At 28.8% G+C, this 16015-nt stretch overlaps 1 protein-coding gene across 1 annotated transcript in view; it reads left to right on the top strand.

The window, feature by feature from the left end:
• The first annotated feature begins 776 nt into the window (after positions 1-776).
• Positions 777-16015, top strand: part of LOC106686932 (exportin-4) — a 21379-nt gene continuing 6140 nt past the window's right edge. Inside the window, exons 1-17 of the mRNA XM_014430541.3 lie at positions 777-1024; positions 1340-1445; positions 2447-2622; positions 2701-2808; positions 4727-4843; positions 6099-6255; positions 7403-7527; positions 8094-8251; positions 8335-8509; positions 8585-8761; positions 9198-9296; positions 10483-10645; positions 11783-11957; positions 13088-13247; positions 13327-13496; positions 14295-14463; positions 15582-15699. Coding sequence (XP_014286027.1) covers positions 974-1024; positions 1340-1445; positions 2447-2622; positions 2701-2808; positions 4727-4843; positions 6099-6255; positions 7403-7527; positions 8094-8251; positions 8335-8509; positions 8585-8761; positions 9198-9296; positions 10483-10645; positions 11783-11957; positions 13088-13247; positions 13327-13496; positions 14295-14463; positions 15582-15699 — 2404 coding nt within the window. The 5' untranslated portion in view covers positions 777-973. The remainder of the gene's footprint in view (positions 1025-1339; positions 1446-2446; positions 2623-2700; positions 2809-4726; positions 4844-6098; positions 6256-7402; positions 7528-8093; positions 8252-8334; positions 8510-8584; positions 8762-9197; positions 9297-10482; positions 10646-11782; positions 11958-13087; positions 13248-13326; positions 13497-14294; positions 14464-15581; positions 15700-16015) is intronic.

Below are 16015 nucleotides of genomic sequence, written 5' to 3'. Positions count from 1 at the left end.
CTCTGTTATAAAAACCCATAAGTTACTGCATTTATCATAAGTTAATCTCATTATAGGACCAAATATACTGCATTTTAAAACATTAACCTCAGGAAAATGGTAGCACTAACTGTTTCACAACGAATTTCAACTTAAAAAAGGTAGATTTTTTCTGAACACAATGGTTATGAAACCTCAAAAATGATGGAGAAGGATTGTTGGGGGTGCGCGAGTTCCCCTGAAAGGGGTTGAACCCAGTAAGCCAAACTTGATTTGATTGAAAAGACTTCATTTTATAGATTAAACACCTTGCATGCCCCCTGATTAGCATAGCCTAGTAAATTTGTATTATACCACTTTAGCCCATTACGTATAATTCAATCAAGAAGATATATGAGTTTTATTTTGTCTTGAGAACTTTAGGTGAATGGTAACAAATATCTTATTATTTACCCGTGGTTTACTGATAGATGAATATTGAAATGTAGATATGATAAATTTCGATAGAATAGAAACCCATGGGAATTTATTTGTCAACATTTGTGCAAGTTCAGGTTGCAATTCTCTGTGATTAGAAATCTAAAATATTACAATTGTTTCTGTTTATTATTGCTCTTGAAACATATTTTTTAACAAAAGAGTTACTTATGACATTTTTTTTTTTTTACTGATATCAATATGACGTAACCAGCTATCCATAGAGGTATAAGAATAGTATTTTTTGCAATTAGATGATGAATTAATTTTTCACGTTTGATAATTTCCATGTAGAGATAATTAATACATTATTGTTGTAGGTTATTATAGCAATAAGATCCTTTTCTAATAACAAACAAACTTCAACCATCTGTAAAGCAGTGGCACATGTGCTTTGCGATGGGGTAGTTCTACAGCTTTCCTCTAAAAATAACCTGCAATAATATGTGTTCGAACCTTCACGATTTTTAGGCAAGGGACATGAGTTTTGTATCATGTAGATGAATTGTTTTAAATAATGGCTGTAGATGTTTTAAGTCAGTTGGAGTCAGCAGCGAAAATTATGCTGGTAATTTGATGCGTTTTAATCTTAGTTTTATTTTTAACTATAAATAATACTTTCATGACTACATTTTGAAAGTATTCTTTGTTCTGTTTTAGTGTGTAGTTGAAATTATTTTAAACTAGTTTATGTTTAACAAAGATGTTGTATTATAGTTCTTCTTTTTTTTTAAACCGGATAACATTTTGTGGTTATTGGTTATTTGGATTTTTGAGGTTACCATATTCATTGTATTCTATACTTAAGCATGGTAAATTAAGCTTGACATAGTATTGAGTTGGTAAACAAAGATGACAACATATTGCTTTTTCTATTTTCTAGGCTCCACCTCAGTACATCACCGGTGAACAAAGAAATGCAGCTGAAGCAGTTTTTTTGAATTTCCGTAAAACAAAAGCCCCTTATGGCTTATGTAAACATATATTTGGTAAATATAACTTATTCCATTTTGATACTTTTTTAGTTAGTGTATTAGTAGCTTACTTGTCAACTATTGTTGCTTCAAATTTTAACAATTACAGATTGTGAAATAGTCAATTATTGTGTGAAGTGAGTTAGGAAAAAATAATATTTGTTATATTTCAATGGTGTTTGCCTTACTTTTATTGACATTGGAAGGTGTCATGTATTTAATGTACAACAGGAAAGTTTTGTTTTTGATTATCGGTTTAATTTTTTATTTTAGAGATTTCATGTTATCCATTGAGTGGGTGTTCTTTTTTATATTATGTTCTTATTTCTATATTCCTATTATCTGAGTTATTTCATTTTATAGTAAATATTCGCTTTGATTATTATTTTCTTTTTATTGACTACTATATGGTATTGGAATAAAAAACAAGCTCCAGTGGGGGAAATTACAAAGTTCCCTACTTAAACTAATATGATTACAACTTTAATTAGAATACAGCTGTTGACTTTTACTCCCTCAAAAGGGATAAACAAATCATACCTAGGAACCTTTTCAGTAGAGGTTGTGCCTAGAAAAAGAGGTAACATTCTGCCTAATTGAGTCTTGAATTTTGCACCCCTGAAGCTTGTTTTAAACGATTACCTATAATTTTTCATGAATCGACCGTCAAGTAGGCAATGGTTCTAGGTGAAAAACCTAAAAGTTGAGTGTGATCTTGGTCAGATCACCTTGCATAGATAGCCATTGGTTAAGACACAGTACTTCCTTGTTATGTACTAAACTCAAGAACCATACATCATGAATATTGTGAATTATAACTTGCATTATGCCCTACCTTATTTACCTAAGTTTTATTTAGTAAACTTATCAATGAAATTCAATTTTACTGTTTCATCCATAAAATATAATATGTGGCAATTTAGCACTTTAGATATACATTCATTTTAATTAATTATTTAAATGATAATTTTGTTATCTATATAATTTACCTCTCAACCATTATTTTTTTTTTTCAGAATCGAGCACAGTTGATTATGTCATTTTTGAAACAGCAAGTACTTTAAAAGAAGCTCTTATTAGGGAATGGAAGGATCTGAGTGAATCAGAATTATTAGAATTGCGCCAATACCTCTTAGAGTATACCATGCAGAAGCCCACTTTGGCACCTTTTGTTCGAGAAAGGATCCTTCAAGTACTGTTTGATTTTCTCATTTTTGTAGACTAATTATATGATAATAAAATCTGTATTATAATCTTACAAATTGTTTAGGTTATAGCCATTATGGTTAAAAGGGGAAGTGTAAATGATTTTGGTATTGAAAGAGGAAAAATTCTTCAAGACGTTGAACAATTAATAATGAGTGGTGATCTTCCAAGGGTATGTTTTTATTCATTTAAACACATTAGAGAAATATTTGAGATATATATTTAAGTTATGTAGATTCTGTACTCATATCCAATATATACTTTTCTTTTTATATGTAGGGAGTTATGTATTACTGTATATTTGTTTTATAAAGAAAAGTTCACCATTGACTAATTTTATACTACTAATCTATTAAAAAAGAAAAAAATATGGCAAAACTTGACTTGATGACAAATGTCTAATTAATTGGCTTACTGTTAAAAATGATTTTTGTCCCTAGAAAGACATATTATATGTAGGTTCTTTTTTCTTGTTTAATAATTCATAAATATCAAAGAAAAGTATAATTTCAGTCATAACAAATGTTTTCGCGTTGAAGTTAATTGCATTAAAATGTAAATGTGTACTTCCACAAAATAGAATATAAAAACTAAATACATACATTAAAATAAAGTAATACAAACTGATTTTTTTTTTTTTAAATAATATAACTATTCATACTTACTTTTTTTGGTGGGACCATTTTACTACCCTTTTCTTGCTGGAGTGAAGTGGGCCTTTGAAATTTATTTTTAATCTAAAAGAATTCCAATTGACCCAGATGCATGTAAGTAGTGAACTGCTCCCTATTTAATTAAAAGTCCTGGATTAACAAGGAGAGTGCAAGGTCTTGGGATCACGTTTAGTTACAAGTCAAGATTTAGTTCAAATTTTGTAGGATGGTAGATTTAGTTTCCCTATCATGGTCATAGGGGCCACTACTTAATACTTTTTTCGATATTTGCAATAGGAGATGCAATTCACTCATTAAATTCAGTTCTGTAGCAAACGATTAAACCTAATGGGGTTTTGTGTAGCAGCAACCAGTTTTGTTACAAAATAATAAATGCTTTTATTATTTAGTAATAAATATTATTCTGTAACTAAACAACATAATGACAAATACAACTCTTATAAAGTTTCTATTCATTAAAGACACTTCATTTCGAATTTATTTAAAAATACACATAAAATAAAGAAAAAGTTATTCAGCCTCCACAGACTCAAACCCGGCACCTAAGGACGAGGAACCATCCAACTGATCCATTGCTGGTACACTAAACCCATTACGTGTAATCGTTTGCTACAGAACTGAATTTAACGAGTGAATTGCATCTTCAATTGCAAATATATAAAAAAATATCAAGTAGTGGCCCCTATATCTTCATCAACAGGGAAACTACCATCCTACAAAATTTAAACTAAATCTTGACTTGTCACAAAACGGGACCCCAAGACCTTGCACTCTCCATGTGAGATTGATTTGTTCTTATTGAGTTTTGAATGATTTTATACAGTCAGTATGGATCCTGACTTCATAACTACAAAACACATAAAATTTTGCTGTTGATGTATTTAGATCATTTTAGATGCCTTTTATCGTATAGAAACTTCATCAATCTAGCTCCCACCTCTCTATTTAATCCATTTGTTTTGTTATTTGCAAAATGGTTAAAATTAGTAACTTACAATAAGTAACCAATAGGGGTATATTAAAATATAGAAATTCATTTAGTAATGATTTACCATAAATATTATGAAAGTACTAATGAAATAATTTATTTGAAATTTCTTATTGTGATTTCAATCTTCCTTACTGCAAAGATAGAAAATTGAATGTGCTACTTACTTCCAGTAATAACTCTAACCTCCTTATTATAAAATTGTCATTTTTATTTTATTAAAATCAAATTATTTATTGGACAAATAAGTCAGTTAAACGGAAAAAAAAAATAGAGTGATGTAGTTTTGTTTCATCTAACTTTAAGAATAAAACACTATTTTTTTTTTTTTTTTTATTTGTCTGATCAATTAGAGATTGTACAAATATCATCTCTGTATATATCACAAAAATTATCTGTATATTATATTTATATTTTTTTTGTTTTAGCAAGTTTTAGGCTGTAGTATAATATCAGCCTTAATGATTGAATATGGAAACACAGTTAAATCATCAGATGTCGGTCTGACATGGGAAACACATTTCAAGGCTAAGAAACAATTTGAGGTATGGCTAAAACTTTTTGTGAATATTTATTATTGTTTTACATTGGTTTCTTCCTTTTTTATCTTCTTTATAGTTACAAAGGAGGATATATGTTCTTATTGTATGCCATGGTTGATAAAACTTTCTTTTAAAATTATTATATATCATGCAGGTACAATTAATGAATATCAACTATGCCATGATTAAAATTGTAATTACAATTTTTTGTTCATTTATCTCACATAAAGTTAGTTATATTATAAGTTAATATATTTTAATGTTGTAATATTACAACAATGAAGGTTTAATAAAAGTGAAGTTAAGATTAGAAGTTTTATTTTATATAGAAATATTCATGCTGAAAAGTTTCTTCAGCAGATTCTATTATTGTTTCAATCAAACGGTAAAACAACGACACCGATCCATGAATATGTGCTATAAATACCGCAATAGGAGCGAAGTTTGACTTTGTTCTAAAATCACGGGCACTGAGGAGGGTTTCAGCCAATCAGAATTGAGAATGAAAATAAGGAAGAAAGTGATGATTCCTTGATAGCAGACACTGTTCCTAGTTTCGATTGAGACAAGTAACAGAATTTGGACTTATGCAAAAAGAGAAAACTATACTTATGGTTAAGGTATGTTCACATATGGAGTGAATTCCCCAATTTTTCTGAGGAGATTCGCAGACCTAGAGCATTACTACATTCTTGAAAGCTTAGAGAAATGGAGCACAGTTTGCAGTTTTCTGTATAGATAACTGCGTTGAGCTTAGCTGCAGTCACAGTACTTTCAAATAGCCATTATAGATCCTTTGCCTCAAACGAGTTTTCCACTTATGTACGAGCAAGGTCCTTGGGTTTAAATGAAAAATCTGATCCGTTCATTTATGACTAGGTATTAGGTCTCAGTGAGTATAATAACAGTATTACACCAATATAGGCTGCTACAAGTTTACGAATAGTTGAGCATTATTTCTAAACTGTTAAATACTTAAGTATTAAGATTTTGGACTATGGTAGATCTTAATTGTTGATTAAGTCATATTGTTGAAATACATACTAATCAATATGTTTCTATGTCTCTAATTATTTGGATATATTAAGGAGAAGGATGGTAGATATCTAATGTGAGAATTCTCGCTCGTATGTGCTAGTTCATTTAATTTCATTGTATTAAATGATTTAATATTATAAATATGATATTTAAAATTTATTTGTTTTTATTTTAAAATATAACATGAAAATGTTTAACTTTTGTGTATTGTTTGTCACAGGCGACTGATTTAAAAAGGATACTTCAAGTTTGTGTGAGGGCATTTTCTCAAATTATAGAACTACCTACACCATTCGAGCCGAGGACTGTAACTCTTCTGAAACACCTTCTTTCAATATCTGAATCAGTTTTTACTTGGGGCTTCATTACTTCAGCTCATATCCTTTTTAATACTTCAGAAAAGTTATTTAAAATATCTTTTTCAATCTTAATTTTCTATGTTATTTTTTCAGTTCTTGAAAAAATTGCTTCTCAAAGCAGTTTTTATGTGTGTGATATTTGGAAGGCATAGCTGAGGTGTACTTCATGGTAGTGTTTTGGAACCAGAATATTTTTACTGTTCCTTCTGGCATGGCACCTCTGTTTGCCTTCCATTTTTAGCCTTTAATATCATGTCCCCTTTGTATCATACACTTAGAAATAAGAAGTATTGATTTGGATACAGATAGCTTTGACGGCCATAAATACTAACAGTGGGAGTTTATGGAGGTGTCATCGATTTCAATAAAGCTTATTTGGGTGATACTAGACACACATCCTAGGGTTTTTGTCAATGAAAGCCTAGGAGCCAAGAAAAAAAAAATTGTATAATTTTTGTAATCTCTTGTATTATCAGTTTCTGCCTTTGTTCTATATGCACTTTATGGTTATTGCACACCAATAAATTTGTTTGTGCTTTTATTTAGAGAAAAAAAAATATTGTTAATTGTATTAAATTATTAAAATATTACAAAAATCAAAAGACGCTTCAGGTAAAGTGGACCAAACCACTTTTTTTGGTAACAAATAAGTCAGATACTTTTTTAGTATCATTTAAAACTCTTAATTATGAATTAGCATAGCATATCAAAATTTTTGAAATTTTGAAGAAACCTTTTTGGATGATGCATTCATTGCTCCTCAGGATGTTATGTAAACTCATTGCTTGTTTTTTTTTATTATGTACTTTTGTCCTAGTATCAGGAGTTTAAAAGTTTAATTGAAATCTATAATTCCATATATCTTTCCCTTGTAAGTTAAATCTACCAGGTGGAATGGCATGCCCATATTAATCTTTTCATTTCCTTTGATCTAGTAAAATTTCATTACTGTTAAAAGTTGGTTAATTTTATTAAGTTCATAATTTATTAGGTACTGGCAGTTTAATTGGCAGATTTCTACTAACTCTAGAACCTTCACACTTAGTATTTTCTGTTAGCAAATGAATCTTAATAATAATTATTATTAATATCATGAAGTTATAATTAATAGCTGTTAATTGTGCTTGAATCAAATTATTTGCTTATTTTCCTTAATTATAAATACTGCCCAAGCGCTTGATTGGAGCCTTTGAAGCAGCATTTGAAGCCGAACAATTCCCATCCTTAAAGTTGACTCAACGATGGAAAGAGCTGATTTTGGATCAAAATGTTGTCAATCTTTTCTTTAGTGTAAGTATTATATAATTTAAAGAATATTTAATGTATTTTCATCATTTAAACTGATAAAAATAGGCAATTTCATTTTTTGAGAAATATTCTCAATTCAGGAATTATACTTAGAATGGTTGTAAAAAACATTTTCAACCTAACTAAATTACTGTTTTTGAATATTTTTTTATTATTTCTTCATTGTAGAGTTTGCTTGATAGAAACATAATAAGTTAATAACTTTTTAAATAGTAAATAAAAAAATAATTATATATTATACCAGTTATTTTTATTTACCATCGCTTGACAATTTTCTTTGAAACATCATACTTTCATTTACATGGTTAGATGAACAGATCTTGAAACTATAAATTTATGATTAGTGAAGTATGAGTAAAAATAATTTTAATAATTGAAGTAATTCTAAAAGATGAGTAACAAACTGAAAACAATTTACAATACAAACAAAATCAAAATATTTAGTTAACTATTAATAATTTCCTAGTTCAGCACCAATTGTAGAATAAAACCTGATGTTCAATCTTTAATCTTTAATTTATTCTAGATAAATTTTAATTTTATTGTAGATACATTGGAAAATACGTGATATACCTAACTTGGCACATCACTCTCTCAGTTGTCTTGCTCAACTTGCATCTTTGAATGGCACAACTGTTTCAGAAAAGGAGCATCGTACCCAATATTTTACTAATTATATCCAATGTTTCATCAAACTTGTTTCTAGGTAATGGACTATCTGTAACATATTTATATCCTACCATTTTATAATAATTTACTTTACAATAAAATATTTTTATCATATTGCAGTATAGAAGTTTTAGATAGAGAAGCATTGGGTGTTTCAAATATCATTCGAAACCTGCTTACATACTATCCTCCTAACTTGATGGTGACACTTCCAGAGGAATTATTATATAATTTTTTAGAACAAGTTACGCGATTGACTTGTTTCTTTACTGAAGGTGCTGCACATGAAGAATCAGTAAGAGTTTTTCCTATTTATAAATTATTTTATTTTTCATTCTTTATTTAATTTTATTTTTTTTTTTTACTTCAGATACATTGGGACGATTGTATGTTTATGGAAGCCTGTGAAAATTTGTTGAAAGTTTGGATGACAATACTGCATGAATCTCAATTGTTTTCTGATGTTTTTTGTAAACAGGCTGCTATTCAGATTTTCAATACTTATTTGAAATGTCACCTTTGCCAACCTGATGGAAACAGGGGCACTGTAGGTATATTCTTTACTTTTTTAATCTTATTCTAGTTGCTATAATAATTATAATAATTGTTTTCGGTGGAAGCTGACTGAACAAAAATTGGCTTCACTACAGTTTCTCATTTATTATATTTACACCAGTATAAAATAATTTTTTTTTTTTATAATTTTACTATAAAACGCTCAATTATCTCCTAGATATTGGACCTGTCAATACCTTATTCCTCAAACCATATGCAGAATTAAGTTATAATATTACTTGTAGTTATATGAACTAGTCTTACCTAATTCTACTTGAATTGTAAATGATTATGCACTTATTAGTTATAAATAATCTTTTTTTTTTATAAATACCTGCTGTTTTTACATTATTTACGTAGTTATATATGTTGATATTCAACTATTTTAAATCCAAACATAATCTTTCTTTGCGGTTCTTTCATTTTAGGGTAGGGAGTTAGAAGCAGAGGAAATTGAAGAGACTGAGGAAGATGACAGGATTAAGTTTAGAGATCAGCTTCAGTCTATTGGAGCACTTGGTAGAAGAGTGAGTATTAATTTAAGCTATTTATTAGTTCACTTATAAAATTGTTCTTAAAACTATCAAAATTATTGTACACTTGCTTAATATTTTGTAAGGCATGCAACAGTCTCACTAGTATTATAAAAGTAAAGAACTATTATTTTTTAGCAGTGAAAATAAGTCGATTATATTTATATTATTTTTATTATTTATAGATTGGGTAATTCAATAGAAACAGAACACCTTCAATATTACAGACTTAAGCTTACTGAACTTAGTCAGTAAATGTATAGGGGGGCTTGTTTACACTTTGGATACATTCCTGCTGTATTTTGTATGCAAAGCATTTTCAGACAGTCAACCTCAGATGAGGTGATGCTCTAAGCAAATCTTTACTGTGATAGTCACACATACGACCGCACAATGCCCACACTATACCAGGCCAGGTTTTGGACAACATATTGTGGCAAACTTGCCAAGTTGAAATAATAGGAACTGTTTTAACATTACCGCACCGCATTCGAGTAGATTAGTTTGTATTTTGATGGTGACAGTGCAGCCCCAAATTACCTTTTAGATAGAAATGAAAAAGCTAAAAGAAGAATTGATGCAATGGATGTAGGTTCTTCCTTAAACCAGATTAATTTTATTAACTTTGTTTCTTCTAAGAATAAATGGAACCAATAAACTAAAAAAATTTAAACTTTTTAGTTAACAAGTAATTGAAAAAAAATTACATGAATTAAAACCAAATATTTGTTTTATTTTAAATTAAAAGTGTACATTTTGAGATGTCGTAAGGCAAGTGAACAGTAACTAGATTAAATAAAGGTTATTAAATGAACTGACAGCATTGTATCACGTTCACTACCCTCTTCTCAATATCTACTATTCACTTAAGTTTGTAATCAAATCACTGTAGATTGTTAAGTTGATTTAGGTCAACGTTAGACCAATATAAGGCTATCAATGTAGCCTTATTGAGACGAAGCCAAGACGGGGCTCAAGTGCAGAGTGGTCATGTATGGCCCTGACATTTAACCAGAGTAGTTAAATCCCAAAAATTGAAGAAAAAAAGATACTTCGAAGCATACTCCCATTATCTACAACAAATAGTTTTTGATATTTGGTATTTTCGTTAGCATAAATTTCTTATAACATTTCTTAGCTCTTTTTTTTTTTTACATGGTAATTATTATTAATTTTTTAGGTTCCTGAACATTCTATTCCTTTATTGGCTAAGCTCTTAGAGGATAGAACCGTCAGCCTCCATGCAAATCTTGAGAGGATACATCAAAATGCTTTCAATATAAGTAACTCAAATAGTCTTACCTACTTATTTGAAGATCTTCATTGGTTGATATTAATATCAGGTTTGTATAACTGTATATTTTAAGATTTCTCTTGTTTTAAAATTTTACTGACCTCACTTAGTTATTAATAAAGTTATTTCGTATTTTGTTTTACGTGGCATATTTGTGGAGTTAGTATGAATTTCATTTATATTACAGTTAATGTGTTAAGTTATTCCTTAACAATAAAATATCACAATAAATAGTTTTATTTATCTCTGAGGCTCACTCATTGATTTCTTATAATGAAAAGTATTGAATATCTGTAAGTAAGATAAACAGCCATAGATGTATGATTTTCAGGTTTGACAATCCCTTCTTTCTAAGAAAAATAATTAAATACTTCAGTTTTGCAAAATAATCTGATAGAAGAATTACTGTTAATAGATTAAAATAAAATAGAAATGAAAGAATATATTTTGAAGTCACATTTCAGGGATAGCAAACTGACACATAGTTTTACAATAACTCTTATTACTAAGCTTTCAATGGCTTAGCACCAAGTTGTATATAGCTCTTGTTAAAAATTGTTTATATAACACAGATAAGTTTTTTGGATACTTTGACTTACAGTGTTAATATTTATATTTGATGTACTGAAGCTTAATTGAAAAGAACTTCAGATTTGGAGGCATAACATGAATGCTTTCCATACTGTGGATGCAACTGTAAATATGGCAGTACTTTTGAATGTAAATTTTCTTAAATGTTCCACTTAATACTCACTAAACTCATAAGATTCACATTACTTAAGGATAATAGTAAATTCCTTTGACTTCATCGAGCCATAAAAAAATATATTATTTTATGTTGCTGTAGGTATCGAGCAACTACTTTCTAAAGCATAGGAGGGATGGCTCAAGGGGGTTGTGGCACCTTTAATTTAACCAGGTTAGAGGTTAGAGTTCAATCAATATTGGTAACCCTTGAATAATGTAGTTTTTTTCTTAATTTGAGTTTTTGTGATTGTAGTTTATTCTTCCAACTTGAAAGAGGGGAGGGAACTATTAGATTTGACAAAGAATGATTTCTTTTTTTCTTTTTTTTATGGAGTTTTTCTTTGTATGTTATCCGATATTTATTTATTTTTTAGTAAAATTAAATTCTCTGTATTCTGATTTTATTTATCTTGATTGATTTTTATTTTGTCTCATGTAGGACATGTAGTAGCTATGGAAGGTGAGGGTGAAACAGCACTTATTCCTTCTGAACTAATGCAGTATAGCATCAGACAACGCGCGCCAGTAGATATTACCCTCAAGGTTCTCGCCTCTCCACACGTTCCCATCACTGAAATATCTGGTACTGTGGACACTGCTGACCATGTTGTGAGGTAATCAATCCATTTAATTCTTTCTTTTAAATTATACTATATATTATATAAATAAAGTAGTCTGTTTTTATCATCAGAGACCAGATTTTCATGTAATTGCATCTTATGTTTCCTTGGTTCAAATTCTGCCAAACCTCAACAGAAATCCAAATCATGGAAAAGACATTCATTCTTCTGTCGGACTTTGTTGTGACTAATGTGACTTTCAATATTTTTTACATTATTATATAATGTTACCTATGTATATTATTTGAAATAAAAATTAAACAAAAAATGAATTAGTATGATCAATATGAATATATTGACTCCTATACATGTTATAACAAATTTTCAAACTTTTTTTTCTACTTTGACTTATTAACCAGTCCAGTGGCTTAGTTTTTTTTACTAATGGCCTAATTTGTTAGTTTTTTTAGTTAATGGTCCATTCGTATGTAAATGCACAATTGAAAAACTAATTGAAGAACATGCTATGGGAAATTGGAACGGAAATTTTACTTGAGAGAATATTTTTAAGTACTCCTTTCTTGCCTATTTTTTCTAAAACTTAAAATTAAGTCACTTTTAAAAATTTAGAAAATTAAATTTCAGTCTGTATAATAGGTAAATAAAATCATTTAATACAATTAACTTCCTCATAGCTCTTAAATTATGAAAAATATGTTAGCATTTTTAATCAGTATTGTTAAGTTTTTTTATTTATGTTTGCATTAATGAAGAGAGTATTTAGCGAGTTTGATTTCCTTCATACAATGTTAAGTGAGCTTTTTATGTATTAATATTATAAGTTAAACTATAAGGTGATTTCTTGTTCAATCTTGGGCTTTTACTGCACCATTTTGCACATTTTGGGTTTTTTTACTGAACAAAAAACCGGTATCTAGTTAAAACATATTAATAATATTTCTTCTTACTTTCATCTGTTTTAAATATATTTTTTATTTTAAAATGGTCACAGTGCTCTGTAGTTTATTGAAAAATCATAGTCATAAAATATGTAACATAACTGTCTCCAGCATTACTGTGTATCTCTTTTGTGTAGTGCCCATCAAACTTGGAAAATCATGAGTCAATTTTTTTAAATCATAAGAAATAATTATGTTATAATTTGTCCTTTTCTTTGCATCTAGATTGGTTTCTGCAGTTTTGAGGTTATGTGAAGTAGAGAGAAAGGTTGTAGAAGCAAAGCTGACACAACTTCTCAGCCCTGAAGTTGGGGCTAGTATTCTGTGGTTCTTAAAAATTTGGTCCCTGGCCTATCTCTTGCCTAATGAGACCTATTATGCAGAGGTATGTTTTTCTATTGTCTTTGAATAATTGTTCTTAAATTTTATTATTGAATCATAAAAATGAAACTATTATGTTACAGATGAGCATGCCGTTTTTGTCAGCTTTTGGCCAGCACTCTGAAGGAGCAATGTGGACTGTTAACTACCTCCTTGGAAAAGTAGAATCTAATCTCAGAACATTTAGTTCAGAGCCTACAATAACCGATGGCTCCGTTCAACTTTTAATAGGACTTGTAGATTTGAGGGATAAGTTAGTTATTTATTTATTTTTATATTTATTTATAAATAAGCATTGTTATTTAGTTTACATGAAAACATTTATTAGTATTTTAAAAGTTTTGTCAACTGCCAAGGATTCACATCACACAATTGCAAATTTTTAATTTCGAAATTAAATTTTCAATGAAGTGATCTCTCTCTCATTTTGTTAAATAAAAACCATGGTTAAGATGGCTAAAAATCTGAACTTTCTCCACTAGATATTGTGATTAAAGGGTTGTTGTGTTGTATATCCAGAGAGGTTGTTCAAATGCCTTTATTGTGTAGAGTGGAACAAGTGCTTCTGGTTCTCTATTCAGGTTGTTCTCAGTTTATCCACAAACACTTTTTATGAAAAAGTTTTATTGGTTTTAATACATCTGATAGGGAGTAGCGGGGACAGTGCCATACATCCTAACCAAGAATTATTTATACTAGTCTTTCCTGGAATGAAAATTTTCTGATATTATTTTGAGAAACTGCTTCAAAAATATCATAATTTTCTTTTATTACTTTGAAGAAAGTTAACTTATTTATTTTAACCAAATTTTATAAATAATCTGACTCATTAATTTTTTGTACTTATAATAATTTATAAGTTTCAGTGTGAACTAAAAGACCATAATTAAATGTATATACCAAGAATTTATATTGAATATTAGCTTTCTATTAAAACAATTATCTTTAATTTAATTTAATTTATTTTATTTTTTTCGTTAGTTTCAAATTATTGAATTCAGTTCTTTACAGATACTTTATTCAGTTGCTAACAAATACTTTTTGTTTACAGGGCTGGCTTTATATTGAAGAGTGAAGGATTGTGGAGAATTTTGGAACTCCATCAAAGAATGGATTCTAGAATACTACCACCGCTTGCTAAAAGGGGCCTAATGAAAGCGTTTGTACTTGCCGGTGCTGGACTTGAAGACTCTACAAAGAGAGAGGAGTATTGGAACCAGGTACACATCTTTTTCTTCTCTCTTTGATGTATACTTGTTTAAGATGTTTTTTCTTCTGTAGGTTTGGTTTGTTGATTCACAAAGTTAATTGTAAAATTGTATCGCAATTAATATCTATCAAAAAAATAACAATTATTCAATTGTTGTTTTTAGTTTTTTGTTTTTTTTTAATCAATTTATTATCTGCAGACATCCAGAACATAAGTAAAAAAAGTAATTAACATCAAATATCTAAAAATACTTGATAATAAAAAATATAAAAATTTTAGCGATAAATTTGTATTACAATGAATTCTAATAAAACTTTAAATTATGAAACTGATACTAACAACTTAAACAGTTATCATGCTGATGTTATAAATAAACCACATGCATTAAAGGAAATGGACTATAACAAGAAATATGGACAATGAGTAAATAGGACTGTTTTTAAATACTTCAGATGAAAAAACACATATGATTTTAGGTTTTCATAGGTTACTCTAAGAGGCTTTGAACATGTCATTACTATCCTCTAATGACCTTTTATTTCAAAATGATGATTGATGAGAGTTTTCATAAGCCCATATCTCAGCCATTTAGGAAGTATAGGAAAAATATAGTCTTTTGGGATTACTATCCCTAAGGCTTAAAATAATAATGCATATCACTGCTCTAGGAAGCATAATGATGTAATTATCAAATTTTGTGAATGACATTATTGTGTTGCCGAGCTCAAAAATGCTTGTAAAAACATTTTTGAGCCTCCCCACTCAATGAACTTAATTTTACAAAGTTTATAGTTTCATAATTTCGGAGCAGCGATATTATCTCTTAATTTTTCTTTTATGGTTTTAGTCCTTGATCCCTCTGAAATTGGGTACTATTTAGCTACTAGATCAAAATGTTTTTCCATAGACAACTCGATTACTAGTGCCAGAATAGTTCCAACAGTTTTGTTACTTTCTTGTCCTAATGTCCTCTACTTAATCCATTTAACTTTTTATGTATAAAATCATAGCTCCTTATTTAAAATTTGATTCTTCACTTTGAATTATAGCTCTCTTTACTTAAATAAAAACTTAATATAGTGGAATCTTTCTTTGATGTATATTGTATATATATTTTTTTGTTTACAGATCTTAAGTCCTATATTGGAGTGGTTTCGGAACATCATAAAACAGGAAACATTTAAACAAAATTTCCAGGATGAAAATATCAAGTCTGGAATAATAAATATCCTTGAATCATTTGTTGGTAATATTATATTTATTCTTTTATATCATTATTTGTTATTTATTATTTTAACTTGTAGCTGCCTGTTACAGAAAGGACAAGGGTTTAACTTTTTTTTTTATCATTGAGCTACATACCATAGGATTTATGTATCACAATTTTTAATTTTAAACATATGTTTAATTCATCAGAGATATTTGTTTTAATCATATTGAGTACTTATTATATATTGAGTATATAGTAGACATTCCAATAGTAAATTAATAGTATGTTTGAGAAAGGCAGTCCATCCTGTGCCTCACATGGCTTTTTTTTTTTTTTATTATGTTAAATAAGG

The sequence above is a fragment of the Halyomorpha halys genome, unplaced genomic scaffold (genome assembly GCF_000696795.3).
Source record: "Halyomorpha halys isolate HHAL.00 unplaced genomic scaffold, Hhal_1.1 Scaffold898.1, whole genome shotgun sequence".
In the NCBI taxonomy this organism is placed as follows: Eukaryota; Metazoa; Arthropoda; class Insecta; order Hemiptera; family Pentatomidae; genus Halyomorpha; species Halyomorpha halys.
This window is presented reverse-complemented; position numbering and strand designations above follow the sequence as displayed.